Source organism: Charadrius vociferus, unplaced genomic scaffold, assembly GCF_000708025.1.
Source record: "Charadrius vociferus isolate BGI_N301 unplaced genomic scaffold, ASM70802v2 scaffold39, whole genome shotgun sequence".
NCBI lineage: Eukaryota > Metazoa > Chordata > Aves > Charadriiformes > Charadriidae > Charadrius > Charadrius vociferus.
Genome location: NW_009650188.1, coordinates 2,061,430 through 2,083,408, shown reverse-complemented (window position 1 = coordinate 2,083,408; position 21,979 = coordinate 2,061,430). Strand labels below are relative to the sequence as shown.

The window sequence follows — 21,979 nt, the reverse complement described above, 5'->3', positions numbered from 1 at the left end:
CCTGCTAGGTTTGACTGTGGCCTTCATTGCTGGTCCTCCTCCACCCTCCAGCTTCTGAATCCTGGGCAGGGCCAGGGCAGGAGGGGCTGATACCTTCCTGCTTTCAGAATGTGTGTAGTGTTGTCTTCAGCTGTTTCTGGGACACGGTGTGCGTTTTGTTCGGTTTGGTTTAGCTGTTTGCTGTTCTCGAGTTGGTGTCCTGATCTACCCGGGGTTCTCTGGTACCTGACCTCTCCAGTGTGCCCATCTAAGGGACTGCAAGCTCCCAGTGGCAGGGAACGCGTGTCTGTGTGTGTGAGTGTGTACGTACTTACTGGTGCTATACAAATAACCACGTGTCACGGCTTGTAACCCCGTGGCAGGCTAACTGCTTTAGCGATGCTGGGATGTGCAAGGTATGGCACATGACTCCAAAGGTGGGACGCGTGAAGGCCATGCGTGCAGAGCGCTTCAGGTACTAGTAAGTAACGCACAGTTCTCCGTGTTGTTGTGGCGCAGATCCATTTCTTTGCAGTAGGAGGTCGTGTGTCTGTAATGACTGCCATGCCATTAAAGCATGTTTCTCTGTCAAGCGTGAGGGAGGGAGGAAGAGACCTTTCCCCTGAGAGATGTGCCGTAAGCTGCGTGCTCTTCCCCACCCATGCAGATTCTTAGCGTGCTGGCAGGGGGCCTTGAGAGGAGACATTGGACTGGCGCTTGCATACTGTCCGTCCCTGCTGCATGCTTGAATGCAACATATGAAGTGAGTATTGTACCTGGTGCGGAAGCAAGCTGTTAACAACTCTTTTCTCTTTGCCTTTAGCCCTGATGAAGAATCTTCGCAGAAGTTTATTCCCTTTGTTGGGGTGAGTGTTATCTTAGTTATGCTCTCTCAAGCCAGCTAGAATACATCCACGAGTGTTAACCCAAACTTACCTGGTTTCTGGGGTAGAGCAGGAGCAGTGGGCTGTCTAAGGTAGAGTGTCAGCATGAGCATCTGATGGTTGGAAGCAACTTCCTGGTACGTAAGCAAACCTCAAAGATCCCCCAACAAACTACTAGGTGTATTTTACTTTCCAAGCAGCTGGCTCTGAGCGGCTGTGTGCTGCATGCCTGCCGGCATGGAAGCAGGCACCGTAGCCTTGGTATTGCCTTGTTCGCTCAATAAAGAGGTGCTGAAGTGCTCTGATCCACAGCCTGTCTGTGCTGCAGACCGAAGCACCTAGTTGGTGGCGAATTGCTGCTGGGCCACGGGCAGAGGAAGGTGGTGTGTTCCTGGAAACCTGATGTCAGGGTTGCTGTGCCCAGCATTGCCCTGGGTGTTTGATTTGGCCAAATTTGCTATTCCAGTGTTAGTTCTCTGTGTGCTTGTCATGAACAGTCTCCAGTCCTCTTCATATCCCATCCACTCCTGGGAAATGAGGGTACATCCCACTGGGGAGATCATTTATACCACTTTTAGGTTTGAGTCTGAGGCAGTAGGTATTTAATACATTTTATTATGTGAATATGTATTTTGGGATAGTAGTCCTTGGCTTTTCCTCCTGTCCTTATCTTTAAATGTTCCCAGCTCAGGTGGCCAAGTGCAGAGTATCTAGGCAGAGGTGCGTTTGTGCTTCTGTCAGTATATTCCGTGCACTGTGTACTTTACCTTTTCTAGCTTCCTTCCCCTTATGAAGGCCTTGATCATGACCTTCAATTCATTAAATTTGAGTTATAAAGTTATTGACCCGCGGCCAAAAGGATATCCCCTGACTGCTCTTCAGCTACTGGATGTCCTCTTCACAGTTTTTGCTGCTCTGTTGTATCTTTTCTTTCTTGCACACTGACTGTCTTGTTCTACCTTCTCTGTGCTAAGCTGACTTGTGTGTGTTCCTGTTTGTATCCCTGTCAGTGCATCGGCGCTAATCTGAAATCCCAAGGAGTTTAAAGAGCTTAGTCTGTCTTGCCTTCAGGCTGACCCTGCTTTCACTGTGGTGCCTCTTCAGAGTGAGAGTGTGTCTCTGCAGTGCTCCTGTGATGACAATCTGCTTTTGTTTGATGAAGGAAAGGTGTCTTCTGCTAAAGCAGAGAGGCACATCTTCCCAATTTGTTCCCTGCTGATGAGCTTTGCTGTGATTTTTGTCCCTCTCACGAACTGCAATTGATGGTGGAAAACTGGTGTCACAAAACAGCCATTTCACCTTTCCCCATAACAGGAAAAGCCCAGAAGGGCTTGGAAGCACCTGGACTCATGTCACTGTAGCTGCTAGGCTCTGCAAAGCGTTTCTTTGGGGCTGATTTAGTTCAGTGCTGTATGTAAGCAAATGAGGCTTAGAGTGTTTGTCCAGTTGCTCTAAAACGATCGTTGTCCTGACATTAGCAATGCTTTTTCGGTCTGGATTTGGTTGTCTGGAAGTAGGAAGAGTGAACAACTCTGTGTGCATAACACTGCCAACCCCCCAAAAACATGCCTTGAAATCACAGACTGACTTCCTATGTCAGCTGGTGGTGAGGGTCAAATCAGTGCTGCTTATTCTTGCTTATGAAGCGTTCCTGACACAGTAATTCCCCGTGAGGCACATCTGAAGAGACTCTGAAACACAAATTGCAGGTGTCTCACAAAGTGTGAGGCTGAACATGAACTCCGAAGCTCTTGCCCTCAGCTGCAGCCTGCTTGGAGCTGTTGGCCAAGAAGAGAGGGAGCCAGCAACGTTTGGATTTGAGACTCCTGACATTGTCTGGGCTCTGTTGGATTTTAGGGTGCAAAAACTGATGTCGTGCAGCTGGGTTGTGCACAGTCTTTGACCCAGAAGCAAGCAGGGCAGCACCGTGCTGCTCAGCCGTGCTCTGAAGTGGTGGGAACGGAGCTTCGCAAGGGACCAGTCGGACGCAAAGGCTTGGGTGGTGAGGCTGCGTGGTCCTGTGCCTGTGTTGCGTTGACAGCCAGTTGGTGGGAGAGTGGAGAATGCACCTCCTTCCTGAAGGGAAAGCAGGCTGGCTGCTGCAGCATTTCTGGATGGAGGTGGTGTTGGGACTGCAGCAGTCTCAAGCGCCTCCCTGAGTAGAGGGAAGGGAAAGTGTTTAACCTTGTCTTCTTCCCATGGGTCTGAACTTGAGCACCTTCAGTCAGCCAACAAGGGGGAAAAGGCCGAAAGAGATTTCCTGTCTGGCTTGCAGATCAAGGTGGCTGTAGGCAGTTTTCTGTGTTGCTTCTTCTTCCCCTAACTCTTCTGCCTCACCTCCTCTTGCTCAGAGCTTAGTTAGTCTGTGAAACATCCTCTTGGCCTTTAACACATACAGCACAAATGGCTGCTGGACTCCAGAGCCTGATTTGTTGCCCTTTGGATGGAGACTGACCAAACTGAGCTGCAGCCTCATTCTCCCAAGCCAGTGTTCCCTCAGGGAGCCTCTGCACACGCTGCTGGGTTCACGATGGCTTTTCCAAGACTGGAGCTAACAAACAAAGAATCCACCAGAGAGCCTGACAGCTCTCCAAGATCTAGTGTTGAGCATACACCTCCCAACCCTGAACTGTGCAAAGTTTTTTGTTTCTAATTATGAGGTCCTTTTTCTTGATCCCACAGCACAGAAATTTGTTCCCTAGGGATGTGGTCCAGGCATAGTCATGTCTGAACTTAAACATCTTCTGTTTTCAAACTAAGTAGCCTGCGTGGCATCATTTCTCATTCTAAAGCAGGTTTTATTGACTTGAGATCCCTTTGTCAGCATTTATATGGGGTAGACATTAGCCCCGGATACAAGTTTCTTAAGGACTTTAAGAAGGGTCTGTCCTCTGCAGTGTCGACAGTAACGATTCCTGTGCACCCTAGCAGATTATCGCTATGGGAAGTCTCTGCTTTTATATCACCAAGGGTCATTTTATCTTTCTAGGCATAGTATGTTCTCAGGAGCTTGTGTTTGTAGCACGCTCTGTTCCACAAATTATTGCCAGTGGTATTTATCGTTAACACGAATGTACTAGCTGGTGGTTGGCCATATCAGAACACATTTGTATCCTTATTACAGTGTGATTGGGATTGTTCTGACCTGTCCATGTTGTTATTTATCCACGTCTGTGCCCACAGGCTTTGCCAGGAGCTTTATCTTTTTTGTCGGACACTTCCCTTGCTTGGAGACTGGAAAACTCTGATCAGAAACTGTACTTTGTTACTTTTGCGGTTTCCTAACAAACCCCAACTGTGCTGCACCCTAGAAGTGGCTGCACTTGTGTGGTGGAAGCGATATGTCTGTAATTAGCAGGTGCATCAAAGCAATGCTGAAGGGATATTTATGTTCCTTTCTCCTCCTTGCCCTGTTCCCACAGGTGTCACAGACAGGCACTGTAGTTGCCATAGCTTGGGGCTGATGATGGGCTATTCAGAGCTGTTCAGGTCTGTAACAGCACCACAGGGTCTGTGCTGTCTTTTGTGTAAGTCAGGGTCGGGTTGTGAGCTGGTGCTGCTTGGCTGGACACTGCTGGGACCTGTCTGGCTCTTAGAAGACTCTGCTTTTTAACATACTTTCACACCGCTCTTTGACCGCAGGGACAGTGCCAAGGGGGCTGTAGGGATGGGCTTAGTTTGAGGGTTCCTGAAGTTGAGGGGACTCTTGTTTCATAGAGCTCTTCTGTTTTGCCCCCTCTAGGTGGTGAAGGTTGGAATAGTGGAACAATCTTCTGCAACGTCAGGTAACACGCATCTTGTGTGTGCTTTCTGTGTTATACAGGTGGTGGGAGCCTGACTTCACAGGCTGAAAAAACTTGTCCATTGCTGATGTCTTGGAGTTTTGTAAGGTGGAATTGGCCTCTATCTTTCAAGGGGCCCTTTTTCTTGTTACTTTACAAGGAGCTTCAGGTCAGCTGAAATTCCTACACCCTCATCCAGGGAAGCTCCACTCATATGTGCAAACACCCATTTTTCTTATGTGTGTTCTCAGTGGGGGTGGATTCATGGCTGTGGTTATTTGAGGTTCCTGCTCCAAACTGGGGAGGCAGTTCATGCCTATCTCCCTACACTGGGCTCAATTGCCTAGTAAAATCGATCTCAAACATGTGCCTAACACTGGGAACTCCAGGATAGGCAACCAGTATGCCAATTTGACAACAAATTTAGACCCACTTTTTTTAATGGGGGAGTGCAAAGCTGACTTACACGATACTACCTGCTTACACACATGGACATGGGGTAGTGCTATTTTATCAACATGAACTTGTTTTCTCCTCCTTCATACACACTACTAGTCAGGAATATTTTATTTCTCACCTCTTGGGATTGTTTCTTATATTGCTTCACTATTAAACCCAGATTCCTGTGGCCTGGGTTGCACATAGGTTTGTGCGTGGAGGCAGCCCTTCTGAGGATCACTCCTTGCTGCCACGCTGTTCCCACCATCGTAAAGGGCCAACATGAAGGGAATGATGCTTTGGTTGTGGAGGGTGGAAGCAGGGGGAATGGAGAGATCCCTTTGATCAGCCCTGAGGTACTGAATTCTCCAAGAGTGTCTGATGGGTGCTGCCCTGCAGTGGTTATGGTAGGAGATTCCCCAGTAGCGATAGAGGCTCAAAATCAGCTGGGAGCAAATCCTAGGAGAGCAAGTGCCAGGTGGGAAGCCCAGAAGAGCGTGAGTGTCTGTGCCTGTCTCTTACCCAAACATAGAAAGTCCTGTGGTTTAAGTGTGGAGGCAGTCAGAACCGAGGGGCTAGCTCATCTAAAGAGACTGAGTTATCCTAGCGTGCGTGTGCTGGGCTGTGAGACGAACCCAGACAAACAGTTTGACTTCTTTTCTGCAAGGTGACTCTGATGATGCAGCTCCCTCAAGCTCCAGTGTCCTTTCTTCTACCCCACCTTCTGTGTCTCCTGCTGTGAAAGAAGCCTCCCCCACACCACCTTCCTCACCGTCTGTCACAGGCAGCTTCTCATCCTCAAGGTAAAGCATGTTTTGTCTCTTTACACCTCCCTTGGCTGTCTTATCTGACATATATGGGAGAGAGGAAAACTCTTCTAAGGGAAAACCCATAGCTCTGCTTTCTTCCTCCCTAGCGAAAGTCGTCACCTTTCCCTTTCACCTCTTTTGCCGCTGGAGTGACTGTGCCTCTGCTGGCCAACAAGGAGCGGAGGAGGGCAAAGGGGATCTTGCACCCGATGGGAAGGCTGCACTACTCAAGGGCAGACAAATTTGAACTAGAAGGGGCAGCCTTGTTTCTTGTAGTCTGGCAAAACCCCTGATTCTGATGAGCCATTGTGGCAACCTGTTTGGGAAGGTTTGTGTTCTCCATCTGCTGGTAGTTTCCCTTGGAGAATAAATTCTTTCAGGGAGATAAGTAGCCAAAGGAAATACTGGCCCTAATACACATGGGTGCTAGCCTAATCCCTCACGATTCTTACATGGTGTTTTTAAGGAGCAAGTGACTGTAAAGTCAGTGACTCTGTAGGAGGAGCAGGCTTTTTCTCTGTGAGGGGAGAGTTGACACTTGTAAGGTGGCATAGTGGAATTGCAGATTTATGTGTGTGCCTGAAAACATATCAGGACAGCACCTATGCGCAACATGAACCTCTAGCTTAGCTGAAATTTTTAGGGGTGAAGGGAGGAAACCGCTGGAAAACTGCCAGTAAAGAGTTGCCCTGGCCAGGACTCTTTTTGTTGCTGTACGAAATGTTGGTGTAGCTGTCTAACACTTTGTGTGCAGTTCTGGTACCCAGAAGCACATGGTGAAGTTAAAGGTTCAGGGCAGCGCAAGCAATGCGACCAAGGGGACAGAGCAGTAGCCTTGTGAGGGGAGACTAGAAGCACTTGGACTCTGCAGTTTGGGGGAGAAAGAGGCAGAGGAAAGCCACTTAAGTTCTGCAAAATTGCAGTGGTGGTGGCTTTGTTGAATGTTGAACTGTCGTTCACCAAACCTGCAGTACAAGACCTGGGGGCACGCAGTGGCACTGCCAAGAGGTCAATTAAAAGGGAGAAAGGAAAGGACTTTGGCACAAAGCAGGAAAGGCATATTGGGACTGTGCCTGCTTCTGCTACTTCTGTGGCAGCAGGATCAGGAGGTCAAAGAGGTGTTAGGCAAATTCATGGACAGCAGATCCATCAGTGAATGCTAAAGGATGATTCAGGGATGTCCCTTCCTAACATGCCTAATCCTGTGATTGTTAGGCTGGGGAAGTCCAAGGGAACGCTCTGCAGTTAGAGACTGGCTCACATGCTCTCCCTAAACAGCATCTCCCACTGTCCCTGTTGGAGACAGAATGGGGACCTTTCCTGCCCACCCCAGAGAGCCCTGCAGGGACTCTTAACCTCTGACTTCTTAAACTGGCTTGAGAGCTCCCTTTTAATAAGAGGAAATGGAAACGTGGAAGTCCCAGTTTATCAGATGCCCAGCAACTGAAAAGTGTTAGTGGCCATTGGCCTGTGCCAGGAGGCTTAGCTCCCCAAGTCCTCTTGTTGGCCCCCTGGGGTTTGGTGGCAGGAGGGTCCTGTCTGCCCCAGGCTGGTCCCAGCAACAGCTGGCTGGCAGTGCAGAGAGCTGGGGGCTACGCAGGCTCTGAAGTGTCAGGCTTTCCAAAGGCGGGAGTGTTTGGGAACCCATACCCACAAAAGCGTAGGCTATTGAAGTTGTGAGCTGTGGAGGTGGTACATCTGAAGTTGACACCCTGGCTCTAGGAATCTGATACTTTTTGGCTTCATGCTGTGTGGTAAAATCATGAAGAAGTTAGGAGGTTTAGATTCAACATTGTTCCATCTCCACTGATCTGTATGTGACAGCACAGGGGGTGGAGGGTGACCCAGGCTGAAAGATTAACCCACATATTTAACCAGGGATGGAACAGAAAATCCTGCCTGGGCATAGTGAACATTAGGATGTTTTGTCTTCACAACTAAGATGAGAAATGTGATGCAAAGGAGCCTGAAAATATAAAGCTGCATTTCCAAAACATCAGCCTTAAAGAATCTCACTTCTGAAATTGCCCCGAGAACCCAAAACCTGGTTTTGGTGATCAAAGATGAACTCTGCTTTGCGGTCCAGCTTTCAGCTGAATAAAATGGCAGAGAAAAGGAAATTAGTTGCTGAGAAGACCTTAACGATGAGCTGTCCTTGTTTTACCATGAGGGTTTCTTATTAGACGTGTGGTGTAGAGGGGAGGCATAGGTCATTCAAGATCACAGATTCATCTTCCTTAACAATTGCCATTTCTTGACCAAGGGACATGGACTGGTAGAAAAATTAAGTTAGTTTTTTTTGTCTAGTACTTGCATATTATTCAACACTGTGTCACTGTGTAGGAAGAATTATAGGCTGTCAGCCTGTACTTCTATCTACCTATACCTGTCTGCTGAATGATAAACCCCTGCACCTCTCGGGGTCAGCTAGCAAGAGGCAGGGACAGGCAAAGGGTGGAATTCCTCAGGCTGCTCATGTTCCCTTTTCTGGCTCGGGAAAGGCTGGCAGTATGTTTTGGTGATGCATTTCTGTTACCACACGATGCGCGGGAGTTTTCAAGAGCAGATCATGTCCTGAAACCTGCTGTTGTTTAGCAAACATCACAGGACTGGCAGAGCATTTTCCCAGCACAGGAATTCCCCAGCCCACATCGGGGCCATGGGGTGGATGGCCCAGTGCCAACTCCATTACAGTGACGTGGGGAGAGCAGAGATCCTTTGTAACCTGGTGGAGCATCTGGACAGGAAGGGAAGCAGCTGGTGGCAGGAAGTGCTCTTGGACATAGAAAGTGGAAGCAGAGAGGCTGAGAACTGAGTGCCTAAGGCCCGGGGACCTTAGGCACTTCGTTTGCCCCAGCTCAGGGATGATTTTGGCAGTACTGCGCCTGGCCAGAATCATTAACTCATCAGTGCTCAGGAGGCACCAGCGAGATGCTTACAGCCCCTCTTCCCCACTCAACAACTGGAATGAACAGGGCCACCTCAGAGGTTGCCTTTGCTGGCTGGGTCACTGAACTCAGCATCACGTTAGGAAACTGCTTGTCTGCTCCCTTTCCCACTGCTCGTCCTTGTGGCTGCGCAGCAGGTCAGCTTGTCTCAGCTCATTGCAGTTCTGTGCGGCCAAGCTGATGCCACCGTGTAACATGACCCAGACTGCATCACTGAGTGATGACTTGTGCTCTTGTGATTGTTGGGTCTCACTACGAAATGTTGCTGCCTGATTTCTTAAAGAGCCGTGCGCTTGTCCTCTGACCACCTGATCAGGAACAACAGCTGCTCTGACAAAACACAGATGGGGGGAACTCTGAGTGCTGTGCAGAAATTACCTTTTTCTCTTGTTTTCCAGCCAGAACCTCGGTGCAGAGTTGATGGGCCTGCAGGTGGATTACTGGATTGCAGCTCCACCCGTGGACAGAAAGAGAGATCCGGAGAAGAAGGACCCCTCCACTACCAAAAACACACTGAAATGCACTTTCCGGTCCCTCCAGGTCAGCAGGTTACCTGCCAGCGGTGAGATTGCCACCACTCCAACCATGTCCATGACCGTCGTGACAAAAGAGAAGAACAAGAAAGGTAAGGTGGACACATTTACTGTTGCCAAAGGCCAACAATGCAATGCTGCTCTCCCTGTTCTGCCACTCCAGGGCTGCCTGACTTGTCAGTCCTGCATTACAGCACCTTAGTCATATTTTTATGCCCAAAATCTTAGTCTGTCTGTAGAGAAGTGACTGCGTAAGGTGATTGAGTTTGAAAGGGTGGCTCCTCTTTGTGCCGTAAAAAGGGGATGTGTTCACGCTTACAGCTGAACAGCTGAGATGGTATAGCCCAAAAGAACAAAGGTGGGGACAGAGCAAGGATATTTGTGGGTGGCTTTCCAGAAAGCCAGGAGGTATGCTGCTCTGGACAGCTTCCCTGTGTTCCTTGTGAGCCTGCTGGTGCTGGTTTGGGGTGTTGAATTAGGTAAGAGGCAGCTTGTGCCCCAGCCACCAGAGTCAGGGCAGACCCTGCAGCCCGTACAGCTCCGTGCTCTGGTCTCTCCTCTGCCACGTGACAGAGGTGCAGAAAGAAGCAGGACGTGTGTGCATCACATCATGTTGCACCATATGGCAGCAGCCCCAGCAGATGTTTTGCTGGATTTGGTGCGGTGTCCTCATGTTAAAATACAACTGTCACAGCTGGACAGATGCATCAGCCAGACCTGCCAAGCCATTGCTAGTGTGCATGTACGTACAAGAGGTGGTGTCACTCAGAGCAGGGCAGCAGCAATGTAAGCTCTTCTTACAAGAGCTCTTATGTTCTTGCACAGCGTGCTTTGTGGGACAAAAGGAGAAATGCTCTTAGTGCAAAGCCTGATGTTAACCTTTTTCGTGTTTAATCTTCTGCTCTTAAAATCATGATATGGAATTTATTTTCTCCAAACAAACAAAAAAAAAGGCATTTTAGATATAGTCAGTAATTGTGTATTTGCTCCTGGCCTTGGTAATGTGAAACATTAGAAATTGAGAACGGCTCTGCAGAGAAGTGTTTTTCAAGGAAGCAGCAAGGCAGTCCTGCACTTGCACTTAGCTGCCAATAGCTGTCCTTCACATCTTCCTGCCCATGGGCCTGAGGGTCGTTCCTGGTGGAAACAGGGGCTCGGGGGGCTCTGAGAGAAGGTCAACGCAACCTTCTGGACCTGTGGCTGCGGGACACGGGTGTATAACTCTGCAGGCAGGTCACTACTGGGCCAGCATAGCTGTGGCACTGCTGGTACCAGTGCTCCCACCCCGACCACACCCTGTGGCATGCCAATGGGAGAAGCAATCCTGAGACACTCAGAAGTATTTTTCACTGGGACTGGCCCAGCCTGGAGCACTGGTGTTCACCACCAGCTTTTGTGCAGCTAGTTTGTTCATCTTTGTTCATGCATTTGGATGGTACTCAGACAACTGGACCCTTTTTAGCTCTCCTGATGCCTTCCCTCTCCACCAACAAGAGTACCTCTCCTGAGTCCCTCCTGCTCCCCCAGCTCACGTTGGGCTGCTGTTAGTGTGCAGCAAACCTGCCTGCAGCTACGTGGGAAGCTGGAGCGCTGTGCTGCCCGGCAGCCGTCTGCAATATGTGGGACTCCCCCCTAGGTGGTGCGACTGCCCGGCAGATCCCGTCAGCCCAGCACAGGACGAAGGCTGGGGACATCCACAGATGCAGCTGTTTTCCCTGGTGTCCCAACAGAGCAGCAGGAGTTACCCTGAAGGTGCCCTTTGGAGCTTGGGTTATGAGCTGGAAACGCTTCACGTAGAGATGCTTAGGGTTAAGATGTCCATGTGTGTAGGTGACAGCGCTGAGCGCTGATGTGGTCAAACTCCTGCCAAACAGCGATGCTTTTAGGAGTTAAAATGAGAGTTAGAATTTTCAGACATGAATGCTTAAATGCAAAAACCCAAGCAAGTCTTGGTGCAGCTCCTGTGAGTGGCAGAGATTCACTGTGTGCCGGTTTGATTTTCTTCCAGTGATGTTTTTGCCCAAGAAAACAAAAGACAAGGAGGTTGAGTCAAAGAGCCAGTGTATTGAAGGAATCAGCAGGTTGATTTGCACAGCGAAACATCAGCAGAACATGCTGCGTGGTAAGTGCGGCTCTTGCATCCTGTCGGGCTCTGGGGCGAGGCTCAGCTGCTAGCATTGTCCTCCAGGCAAAGAGTTGACTTGCTGTCTTGCCCGATGCCCTGGAGCCAACGTAGTGGGGGTGTTCCTGGGGAATGGCCTCGGATGTGTCCAGCGTGGGGGCGTGCTTTAATAGGTCCGGGATGTGGGAAAATCCTTCCTTACCTAGGATCTCCTCTAAATCAGTGCCCTGAATGAGGACAAGGGCTGGGCCAGGTTTCATTCCCCCTCTCTGTCATTCTCTGTTTCCCTCGAACGTCTGGAAAGTGACAGCAGAGAGCAGTGAGAGTGTGGCTGCTCCTCTAGGCAGGACTCTGGCACAAAGGCATGCCACAGCAGGAGCTGTGCGTGCATCCTGCAGGCAGACCTAAAGTGGCTGTCAGTGGAGCTGTGCATCCAGTATCAAAAATATCCCTGTAGCCTGTTCGGTTGATAATCCCCACCACTGTTAACAGCAGAGGGATCTGCTTAGGTCACCTCCTTAATCCTGGCATAGTCCCTGTGAGACTGGGGAGAGTAAGGGGTGTTCACAGTACGTGTGTCACCTCTTTAGGAGATGCAGATCTCCTGGTTAAGAGTGCCAGTGAGGGCAGTCTGATGTCCGTCTCTGTAAGAGTGCATTTGCCCAAAAAAGAAAATAGAATGTGTTTAGGAAATCTGAGAAATCGGATCAGGTGACGCTGAAGTCAGCAGTCTGGGGACCTCCAGTGTCAGCGAGCAATGCTGGAACAACAATCTGAGCTGTTCTTCCTAAACTTGGTCTGCTCTTGAGCCTTTCTCCCCTCTATGTGCAGCTATTTACAGTGACAGCGGTGGGGTGGCCAGCCAGAGCTGCACATACCAGGCCTCCCTCTGCTGACTGCAGGGAGGTTTCTAGCAAAGCTGTTTGAGGCTGGCCGCTTCCATCGGTATTTTCTAACTCTCCTCTCTTTTTACCCTCCCCTGCAGTCCTGATCGACGGGGTGGAGTGGAATGACGTCAAGTTCTTTCAGCTGGCAGCACAGTGGTCCTCTCATGTCAAGCACTTTCCCATCTGCATATTTGGACACTCCAAATCTAACTTCTAGCCGTGCTCGGTGGAGGGACCTGCTGTCCGTCCCGGGGACTGCACACCAGGAGCCAGGAATTGCGTGCCAACTGACTCGCGTCGCTCTGCCCTCTCCTGCAGAATTAATTACAGATGTGCTTGGATTACTCTTGAATTACATTTTTCTATTAACTCTTAAGTTTACTACAAGGGAAGGAAACCCCTTTAAACAAAGGCAAAAAAACCCCAGTCTTAAATATAGATGTGCTGACAACATGAAGTCGTGGGGGAGTTGGCAGGAGCAGGCGACCTGCCCAAGAACACCTACCACTTACAAGCAGATAGCTGAATAACTGCACTGCTTATTAACCTGAGACCTCATTGGTGTGAGTGGGATGGGGGAGCCGTGGATCAGCTCAAACGGATTTTGCAGAAGATCATGCGCGTTCTGGTGCGTTTGGCCCCCTTCCTCTGTACTACTAGGAAAAAAAAGATGGCCAGTCTTTCTTCCTGCTGCCAAAGGATGAGAGATCAGCGAGTCTGGAGGGAGTTCAGCTGTCCAGTTTGAAAAACAAACCACTTGCATAGCTAGGGAGGTCTGGAGAGGAGATCCCCCTTCAGAGTGTGGAGTCTGCCACAGGGACGGGCAGGTGTTTGTGCTGAAGAGATGCCTGAGGAGGGTTGGGCAGGAACAGGAATTAGGGAAACACTAGGTGTTAAGAAACTCCAGTGTCCCGGGTCTGTGACAATGACCAAACCAAGCCAGTCACAATGTCCCTGCAGCTGGCTGTGCTGCTGAGGGACACCGCATCAGTGGGGTCGCTGCTATTTACATACTCACACCGATTATTTACCTGTCAATAAAACCTCGCCCAGCCTCTAAAGGGAAAGGATTTTTTTTAATAGCTGCAGATTTTTTTTAATGCTTTCTAAAAAAAAAAAATAAAAAATAAAAACAAAAAATAAGAGGAAAAAAAAAATTAAGTTGCCAAAAAAAACAAACCCAGGAAGATGAGCCGTTGTCTGTGAAGTGATACATCACTGTAGTGGCTGGACTGGGAGTCAGCCAGGCACTCTGCGTGGTCCAGCTGCCTTCCCGTCCATCTGTCAAACCGCACACGTGAGGTAGCGTGGGCTGCTTTATCTGCTGCCTTTGTCCTGCCCTGACCGCACTGTGCTCCCCAGAGCCTTCTGCCGTCTCCCTCGTGCATCTCCCCAAGATGGGTGCAGACCACCTGGCTTCAGGGCCGCTGCAGGAGCGCATTTTCACCATGCCCTCAAACCGCCCAGGACCTCTCCCAACTGAGAGACTGTAACAAAAACGAAGGGTGCTGGGGGTAGGCAGCCTCCTGCGGGCTGCTCTGTAGATGGATGTTGTCCTTACCTTCTGCTTTTTGAGTATTCCTCCTTGTTTCTCGGTGGATTGCATCCCTTCCCCAGTAGGATATGCTTTTAGCCTGGCACAGCATTGCCAACGGGTTGAGGATTTCCTAGGGGGTTCAGTCCCAAGTTGCAGTGGAAGCTGTAGCTGCGACGTGAGAGAGGATGAAGCCAGCCAAGGTTCTCTGTCCCCCTTGGGCAGCAAGATGACCCAGGAGGTGGAGGAATGAGATTTTTAGGTGTCTTGCTCTGTTGGCTTGGCTCCGGCTGCACTTGCGTTCACTTTGTACACCTTGCTGCTGCCAGGGACGCTTGGGCTACCAGGACAAGGGGATGCATTTAGAAGGAGGTGGGGTGACAAGCCGCAGGTGGCAGCTCCAGCTGCTACAGATGTGGCCTTTTGCTCTCCAGGCTTCCCGAGGCATGCCTGGGAGGGACTCGGAGCAGGTGGCTGATGGGGTTTGGGGAGCAGAGTGTGCTGGCTGTGTGGAAGAGCAGACATCTCTGGCATTTCAGGGTAAGGGACTAAAGTTTTTTGTGTGGTCCTTTTGGGTCCCACCCTTGTGGGCAGGCCAGGCTCTGCCAGCATTTCCAGAAGGCACTTTCTGAGGGCAGTGATGCTTTTGAACCTTTACCAGCATCTGCAGGTCAATATTTTTTCTCTTTTTTTTTTCTTGTCTGATCCCTTACCCTTGGGTTTTTAAAGGCTTGGGGAAGCTGCTTTGCCCCGCTTGGCAGGTCCTGCTCTGCGCAGGGACCTCCCGGTTAGTTTTGGGCAGGGCACTGGCGGTGTGTCCTGTGAGGTCTTTTCTTGCTGATGGGAGGGAGCAAGGGGTTACTAGGCAAGAGCATGGTCCCTGCTGGTGCCTGTTGCAGCTCACAGCAGGGGCTGCTTCACCGACACTGATCTCATGAAACCCTTTCCCAGCACAAGTGCAACCTACTTGGCCAGGGACTGGGTATTCCCTTCAGACCACGCAGGGGAGGAGGACATGGTCCCACGCCTGGTGGCACACTGCTGGGCAGGCCATATTGGCTAGTTGCAATACTCTTGTTTCTTCCCGCAGTCCCGCGGGCAGGTCTGCCTGCCGTCTGCTGGCTCTTGGCTGTGGCAGAAGCTCGGCTCTAGTCTGAATGTCGTCGCGTCCATCGATTCGTGCGTTTTCGGTTGACCTGAGCTGATGCTGTGGGACTGTATAGCGTTGCCTAGCAGCAGTAGCGTGGGAGATGGTGTATAAGCACATCACTTCTTTTCCTTTATTGAGGCTGTTACATCAACAACAAAAAAAATCTTTTTAAAGGAAATTAGTCAGTGTGTGATTTCTTCCTCGAGTCTCACGCTGGTGTGACAAGAGTGATTGGGCTGGGTTCCAGCGTCGGGAGCCGCACGAAGCCTGGGCAGCTCTCGGTGCCGGAGCGTGTTAGTGCTGTGGAGGTGGAGTGGACTGACCGACTGCAATAACTTTGTTTACTGGGGGGGGTGAGGGGGGAACCATCACTGTGCTCCTCTTTGTATTTCAACCTACTGTAAAGAAACAAATGGTAGCTAGGACAGGATTTCCAGGGTCCTGCCTATCAAATGTGTGTTGCCCTGCTCTACTCTGTGTGTGTGTGTGTGTGTGTATGTGTGTACGTGTGAGAGAGAAACACTTTGCTCGTTGCATTTCATGTTGGTTTGTGTTTGGTTCTAACTTTATACAAGCGAATGTGAAACTCTGTACGCCTGAGACCTGAGGGCTTGCATCTCCGCAGGGTTTCTCCCCTGTGGAAAGCTGTCGTTGCTCTGAAATGCCTCTCTTGTGCACAGAAACATCCCGACTTCTCAGCCTTGTCCTCCCAGAGTCTGGCAACATCAGGCTGGGCCAGTGGGCAGCTGTGCGCCAGGGGGTGGCTGTGGTGTTCCCATGCCTTGGAGGCGTGCGAGTTTGGTGGTGCTGCTCTGGTCGGGGTGATGTGCCTGTGTTGTTTCTCTTGTATTGTGTGGAGCCACTTTGTGCAGCTGTGTCTGTCCCTGACTGGAGGACAAACAGGTTTCTGTTTCTAAGGTAAATGAGCATCAAAGCATGCACGTGGCTTAGGCCTTTTTGGGAAGGGGTTTTACACCCAGTGACATGTATGAGTGACTGATCTCGGCTCTCCCACCCTCCCAGTTCGCCCAACAGTTTCCCAGGGGACCCTCCCACAAGCAAGCCCCGCCGGCCGGAGGGGTCCCTGCTGTGGGGCCAGGGAGAGCCACCAGCACAGCGATGGGTCTGTGCCTGGCGGGGTTAGGAGGTTGCGTGCGAGTTGGTGAAGTCAAAAGGATGGCTTAGAGCAGAGACAGCACTGCTCCATCTTCAGCTCTCGAGGGTTTTGGTGAGGAAGGTGCAACTCAAAAAAAGAAACGCAGTGGCATTATCTCGCCTGCCTGCATTAGATGGGGTTTGCTTTGGAGCCGCGTGGTCTGACAGCAAAGGCAGGGGCTGGAGCGGGCAGCATCTGAGCTGATCTCCGGTCAGGAGGTGCTTTGAAGTCGGTGTCCCCTGGTTTCCCTGTCCCTTTGTGTTCCACTGCTCACCCCTGCTCCCTACAGAGCTCATCTCCTGCTCCCCTGGCTGTGGCTTCTCAAAGCAGCCAGTTTTGTTTCCAGCTGCGCTTGGGTGAAGGGCCCCCTGCCTCTCTCAGAGGTGAGGTCTCGGGAACGGGCTCGCCGCTGCGCTGGGCTGTGTGGCGCTGACCTAGTTTAACAGCGCTGGCGAGCAGATGAAAGATGGAAGGTTTTTGTGGCGTCGTGTTGCACCTTGAGTGCTTCCTGGTCCTCTGGGTTGAGTTTCCCGGAGACAAAAGCTCAGCCTCAGCCCTGCCAATGTTGGATCAGCTGTGGGCTCTCCTGCAGCGCCAGTGACTTCACGGGCATCTTGGGTGGCTGTTTTAGCTCAGCGCTGCAATTTCCATCCAGTTCAATTGTTACTGGTTACATCTCGGCGATAACTGCAGAGTCTTCTTTAATTACACATGAGTTTGGGGAGAGCCACCGTCTCTTTGGCTGTGTTTCGCTGCTTTAATTAGCACGGGCTTGTGGCTTTATCCTGCAGAAGGTGGCTGGGAGGTTTCTGGGGCTGGAGATGTGCCTGTTTGCTTTCCATCCTCAAACTCAGCTGAGAACCACGCTGCCCCATGCTTAACCTGCCATTGCAGCAAAGGCCCCGTCGTGTTTCTCACCAGCAGCCTGTGCTGCAGGAGAGCACTGGAGAGCTGGGGTGGGACGGCACTGGGAGAGGAAGGGGACATGCCTACTGGGAAAGCAGCGGGTCACTGGTTTCCTTTAAGGAAGAGCACCGGTATGGGGCCACATCCAGTCAGCTGCTGCTTTGCGCCTTGGCCGGAGGGTTGCCAGTGTGTTGCCTGTCCGCTTGCATACGTGCCGCGACCGTGGGGAAAGCACCGTGGAAGCGTGGGTACCACGTGTGCCAGGGCTGTGTGCCACCAGCCTTGTCCGGACCGTGGCGTACGAGGGGACGTTACCACTTTGTAGATTCCTGAGTTGTCCACCTGTTTCATTGTTGTATTGTTTGGGTTCTAGGTTGTTTCTGTTTTGGGGGTTTTTTTGGGGTTTTTTTGTTTTGTTTTTTAAATGAAGACAGATTAAATGTAAATAGCCTTTTTTTTGGAACAAACTGCAACGTGCTCAACCTCGTCAACTATTTTATGGTACTAATGCAACACTAATAAAACTGGACATGAAAGCACACACCCGTCCCTTGAGTCATCTCTCAGCAGGGGCTGCTCTGGCATGACTGGGGCAGTTGTCTCCAGTAGGAGACAGCAGCATGGCTTTCTAGCATGGGAGGATCTCTTGCGTTAGTTATCCGGCTGCCAGGCAGCACTTCCAGGACAGAGCTGGTGGATCTGCACGTCCTCCCCAGCACTGAGCCCTCCTGTGTTTTTTGCAGCCCTGTTGCCCCCTCCCCTGTCCCTGCTGCCTCCTCTCCCAGAGGGACCCACTCACCTCCTGCAGCTCTCCTGGATCCAACAGCCCTCTCCAGCACCCGGTCCTCAACCCCTCCCAGCAAGCAGGGACCAGACTGGTGCCCATTTCTGGTCTGGGGGCTGCGCTGGATGGACACAGTGGTGTTTGTTAGGGTACCGAGGAGGGGCTCAGTGGGGGAAGACTGAGGCTGCGGTAGCCTGAAGCTGTGTTGCACTCCTGGGAGAGCGGTGGGAGAGGGGCTGAGATGTGTGGGGTGGGAAGCACCTGGGCTTGGTGCGGGGGAGTGGGAAGGTGGAGGGAAGGAAAGAGAAGAGCGAAACAGCTGTTTTGAGGCAGAAAGGTGAAGAAATCTTGGGAAATGGGACCATGGCCGTGGTCCCCAGGTTATACAGCATGTTGGAGGCAGCAGTGGGAATGTCGAGCCGGAACAGCCTGCATCCCTGTGGTTTCCCTGGCCAAGGGTGGGGGCAGGAGGGGTGGCTGCTGTTGGAGCAATGAGCTGGGGGTGAAGGGAGCTCCCCGCAGTGGACCAGGCTGCGCTCAAAGCACACAGGTCTCAATGGATGTCCCAGTTCCTCCTCTTGGCCTGGCCGGGCTTGCAGCCGCATTTATGGCATTGCCACTCTGCTGGAGGAGGCAACACAAGTCACACCCAGGTGACACTGAACAGGGCTTGGACAACTCCAGGCAAGAGGAAGGTACGTAGCTTGGAACGAGACAAATTTGGGACTCCTGAGTGCAGAGACAGCACCAAAAGCCATGGAGAGGGCCTGGCTGCTGGTAAGATGGGGGGAGCACCATGGGGCAGCTTGGGGAGACAAGTGGGTCAAGGCTCTGTTTTGGCTATGTATTTTTTACACAGGTTCAGCTGTAACCCTGCACTGTGGGCCCAGCTACATGGAAGAGGAGCAGCCTGAGCTTCGCCTTTTAGAGCCCATGGAGGACCTCATCTCAGCACAGGAAGGAGGGTGCAAGCAGAGGGGACTGGGGTGGTGGGAAGGCTCAGGAGCTGGCAGAGGGAGCAGAGCGCTTTCCACATCTGCAGGGAGCATGCATGGGCTCTCCACACCAAGCCAAAAGCCCTGGTGGGGCCATGGGCACGCTCTCCTGTCTTCTGGAAGGGAGGAGAAGACAAACAGCTGGGTGGAGCAAGTATGGGTCAGGACCGGAGTGTGTCAGGTCACACGCAATGGGCCTAGAGTGCCTCCCTCACCCACACGTGCTGGGACAAGCCGATTTCTGCCAGGCAACCTTGGACTGGGCTCTCAAAGTGCCAGTGGCTTCCTTCTGCAGGTCTTGGCTTTTCTCAGTGGAGGTGTACCCTCACTGCCATGCTAAGAGGCGTCAAATGCAAGCAATGCCCTGCCAGGGTGCACCCAAAAGCCTTCTGGAACGGTTAGGTTTGCCACAGTGGGAGTCAGTGGCCCACCCGTGGGAGTGGGGTTTGGTGGTGGGAGACAGGGCGTTGCAAGAGCTCCGCTCCTTCCCAGGCTGTGGCCACCGGCGCCGGCTCCCTCCCATTGCACAACGCCCCAGTGGAGACCACAGCTATTGCTTAACCTGGAAGAAGAACAGCAGGGAAGTTCCGACATGGTTTTGTTACTATCATTTAAAAAACAATTTAGCATCTGGAAAGAGCAGTCAGCGCTATGTGACCGGCCACTGCTTCGTGTGCAACTACCGAGTGCCCCATGATGTGATTTGTAAATATTTGTTCTGGGTAATTTTTCTGTGTCCTACTGAATCATTTTCTGCTCTGCAGAACGGTTGCAGAAGCAGCCAGGGGAGAACCAGCCCTCGCACCCTGTGGTGTCCCCGATGGCTGTGCCAGCACGTGCTCTCCCAGCCGGCTCTGAAAGGGGGGGAAATATTGTGGCGGTGCCCCCCCAGCGCATTGAACATTTTTTGGCTGAACAATTTTCACCCCCTGAGGTGCCTTCCTCACTCAGCCATGCTCCTTTCATGCATTGGAAAGACGAAAGCAGAGCCCTGTGCTACTGGGATCTGAGGACTGTTAGAGATTTGGGGTTGGGTTTGTGTGTTTGGTTTTTTTTTTTTCTAACATGCAAAGCGAATTTTAACAAAAGCCCTATTCTTTTTCAAATAGATGTATTTTGCCAGTTGCCAGTTTGGGCAGTCTTGTGTAGCTGTTTCAGGGCTTTATGATCAGGGCTTTATGAGAACTGGGGTTGAGAGCGCAGGCAGTGGCTGTGCCCAGCCCCGGTACAGGGTATGACTGTTTGTGCCATCAACCACTTACTCCAGCAAAGCATTTGGTGACAGATATTATGACCTGCCCGACCGTGAGGAGGATTCTTGGGCTGACACCTTGGGCTCAGACAACATGAGGTGATTCTCCAGCTCTATGCTGGAGCTGAGAAGCAAGTGTAGACGTCCTGCCATGCCAGAGAGGCCAGCGGTGCCCTGGGTCTGCCTGTGCTGACCGTTGGAGGTGTAGCTCTTTGTTGGGGTTCACCATCCAGCCTGGTCCAAATGCATGGAGAAGTCCTCAGGGGGGATGGCTGGTCACCTGCTCTGCTGTACTTTGTCAGCCCTCTCTGGGGGACCTGCTGTAAAGCTGTTATGTACCAAAGACTGATGGCTTCTTGGGGCATTTTTTGGTGTCAGCCTCTCAGTTCCTGTAGGAGAGGAAATGGCAGCGGCAGCGTGGAAGTTTTGCAGAGCAATCTGGAGCCAGCGACTGTTCAACAACCACGCAACCACTGCAGGGCGGCTGAGGAGATGCCTGGAGAGGAGCAGTGCGTGGGTGAAGAAGGGACGGTGACACCCCCAGGTCAGTGGGCAAGGGCAAGCTAAGGCAGTCATCTACATTTCAGCTTTTGGGCTGACACCTGAGGAGGGAGGAGGCCCCACCATGGCAGTGTCTCGGGGGCAGTGGAGGGGATGGGCCAGGCAGCCCCTCTCTATCACAGGGACCTGAGGGACACTGTGTAGGAGTGTGTGAGCAGGAGGTGTGTGTAGGGCACGGGACTTCCACATGTGTATGAAGGGATGGAGGGATGTACATAGGGACTGGGCAGTGCATGGGTGTAGGCACAGGGGTGTGTGTGTGTGGGGTGTTGTGTGGTGTGAGCAGGCTGCTGGTGCGTGTGGAGACAGGCAGCGTAGGGGCTGTCTGCAAGAAAAGGCGCTGTCTGTACATGGAGGCTGTGTGTGAATACAGACGGCGTGTGTGTGTGAGAAGGCCTGGGGTGTGTGAGGAAGGCTATGAGTACAGGCGGACGCGTGTGTGTGTATCCTCGGGCTGTGTGTGAGTACAGGTGTATGTGTGTGAGGAGGGCTGTGAGTACAGGCAGACCTGTGTGTGAAGAGGGCTGTGTGTGAGGAGAGGGGTGTGTGTGTGAGGAGGGCTGTGAGTATACTCAGCGTATGTGGAAGGGCTGTGAGTACAGGCAGACCTGTGTGTGAAGAGGGCTGTGTGTGTGAGGAGGGCTGTGAGTATACCCAGTGTGTGTGGAAGGAGGGCTGTGAGTACAGGCAGATGTGTGCGTGTGTGAGGAGGGCTGTGACTACAGGCGGATCTGTGTGTGAGGACTGCGTGTGAGTCCAGGTGTATGTGTGAGGAGGACTGTGAGTACAGGCAGACGTGTGTGTGTGAGGAGGGCTGTGTGTGAGTCCAGGTGTGCATGTGATGAGGGCTGTGAGTACAGGTGGATTTGTGTGTGAGGAGGGCTGCGTGAGTCCAGGTGTATGTGTGAGGAGGGCTGTGAGTACAGGCAGACGTGTGTGTGAGAGGAGGGCTGCGAGTACAGGCGGACCTGTGTGTGAAGAGAGCTGTGTGTGACTACTGGTGTGTGTGAGGAGGGCCGTGCCTATAGCCCGTGTGTGTGGAAGGAGGGCTGTGAGTACAGGCAGACCTGTGTGTGTGAGGAGGGCAGGTGGTGTTTGAGCGTGTGGGTGTCGGGCTGTACGTGAGGACAGGCCGTGTGTGTGAGAGGAGGGCTGTCCATGCCAGGACAGGCGGGGGCTGTGAGGAGGGCTGAGCCCGTGTGGTGACGGGCGAGCTGTGCGAGGAGGGCTGTGTGAGGACAGGCGGGGTGGGGGTGTGT

The 21,979-nt window shown here is 51.9% G+C and overlaps 2 protein-coding genes across 2 annotated transcripts in view; both read left to right on the top strand.

Annotated features, from left to right (window-relative positions):
• PACS2 (phosphofurin acidic cluster sorting protein 2) overlaps positions 1 to 13,135 on the top strand; it is a 66,613-nt gene extending 53,478 nt beyond the window's left edge. Inside the window, exons 19-24 of the mRNA XM_009892810.1 lie at positions 803 to 845; positions 4,606 to 4,648; positions 5,751 to 5,886; positions 9,239 to 9,465; positions 11,382 to 11,495; positions 12,481 to 13,135. Of these exons, the coding sequence (XP_009891112.1) occupies positions 803 to 845; positions 4,606 to 4,648; positions 5,751 to 5,886; positions 9,239 to 9,465; positions 11,382 to 11,495; positions 12,481 to 12,599 (682 nt within the window). The 3' untranslated portion in view covers positions 12,600 to 13,135. The remainder of the gene's footprint in view (positions 1 to 802; positions 846 to 4,605; positions 4,649 to 5,750; positions 5,887 to 9,238; positions 9,466 to 11,381; positions 11,496 to 12,480) is intronic.
• Positions 13,136 to 14,362: 1,227 nt separating this feature from the next.
• Positions 14,363 to 21,979, top strand: part of MTA1 (metastasis associated 1) — a 94,223-nt gene continuing 86,606 nt past the window's right edge. The window contains 1 exon segment of the mRNA XM_009892890.1: positions 14,363 to 14,456. Within this exon segment, the coding sequence (XP_009891192.1) occupies positions 14,363 to 14,456 (94 nt within the window).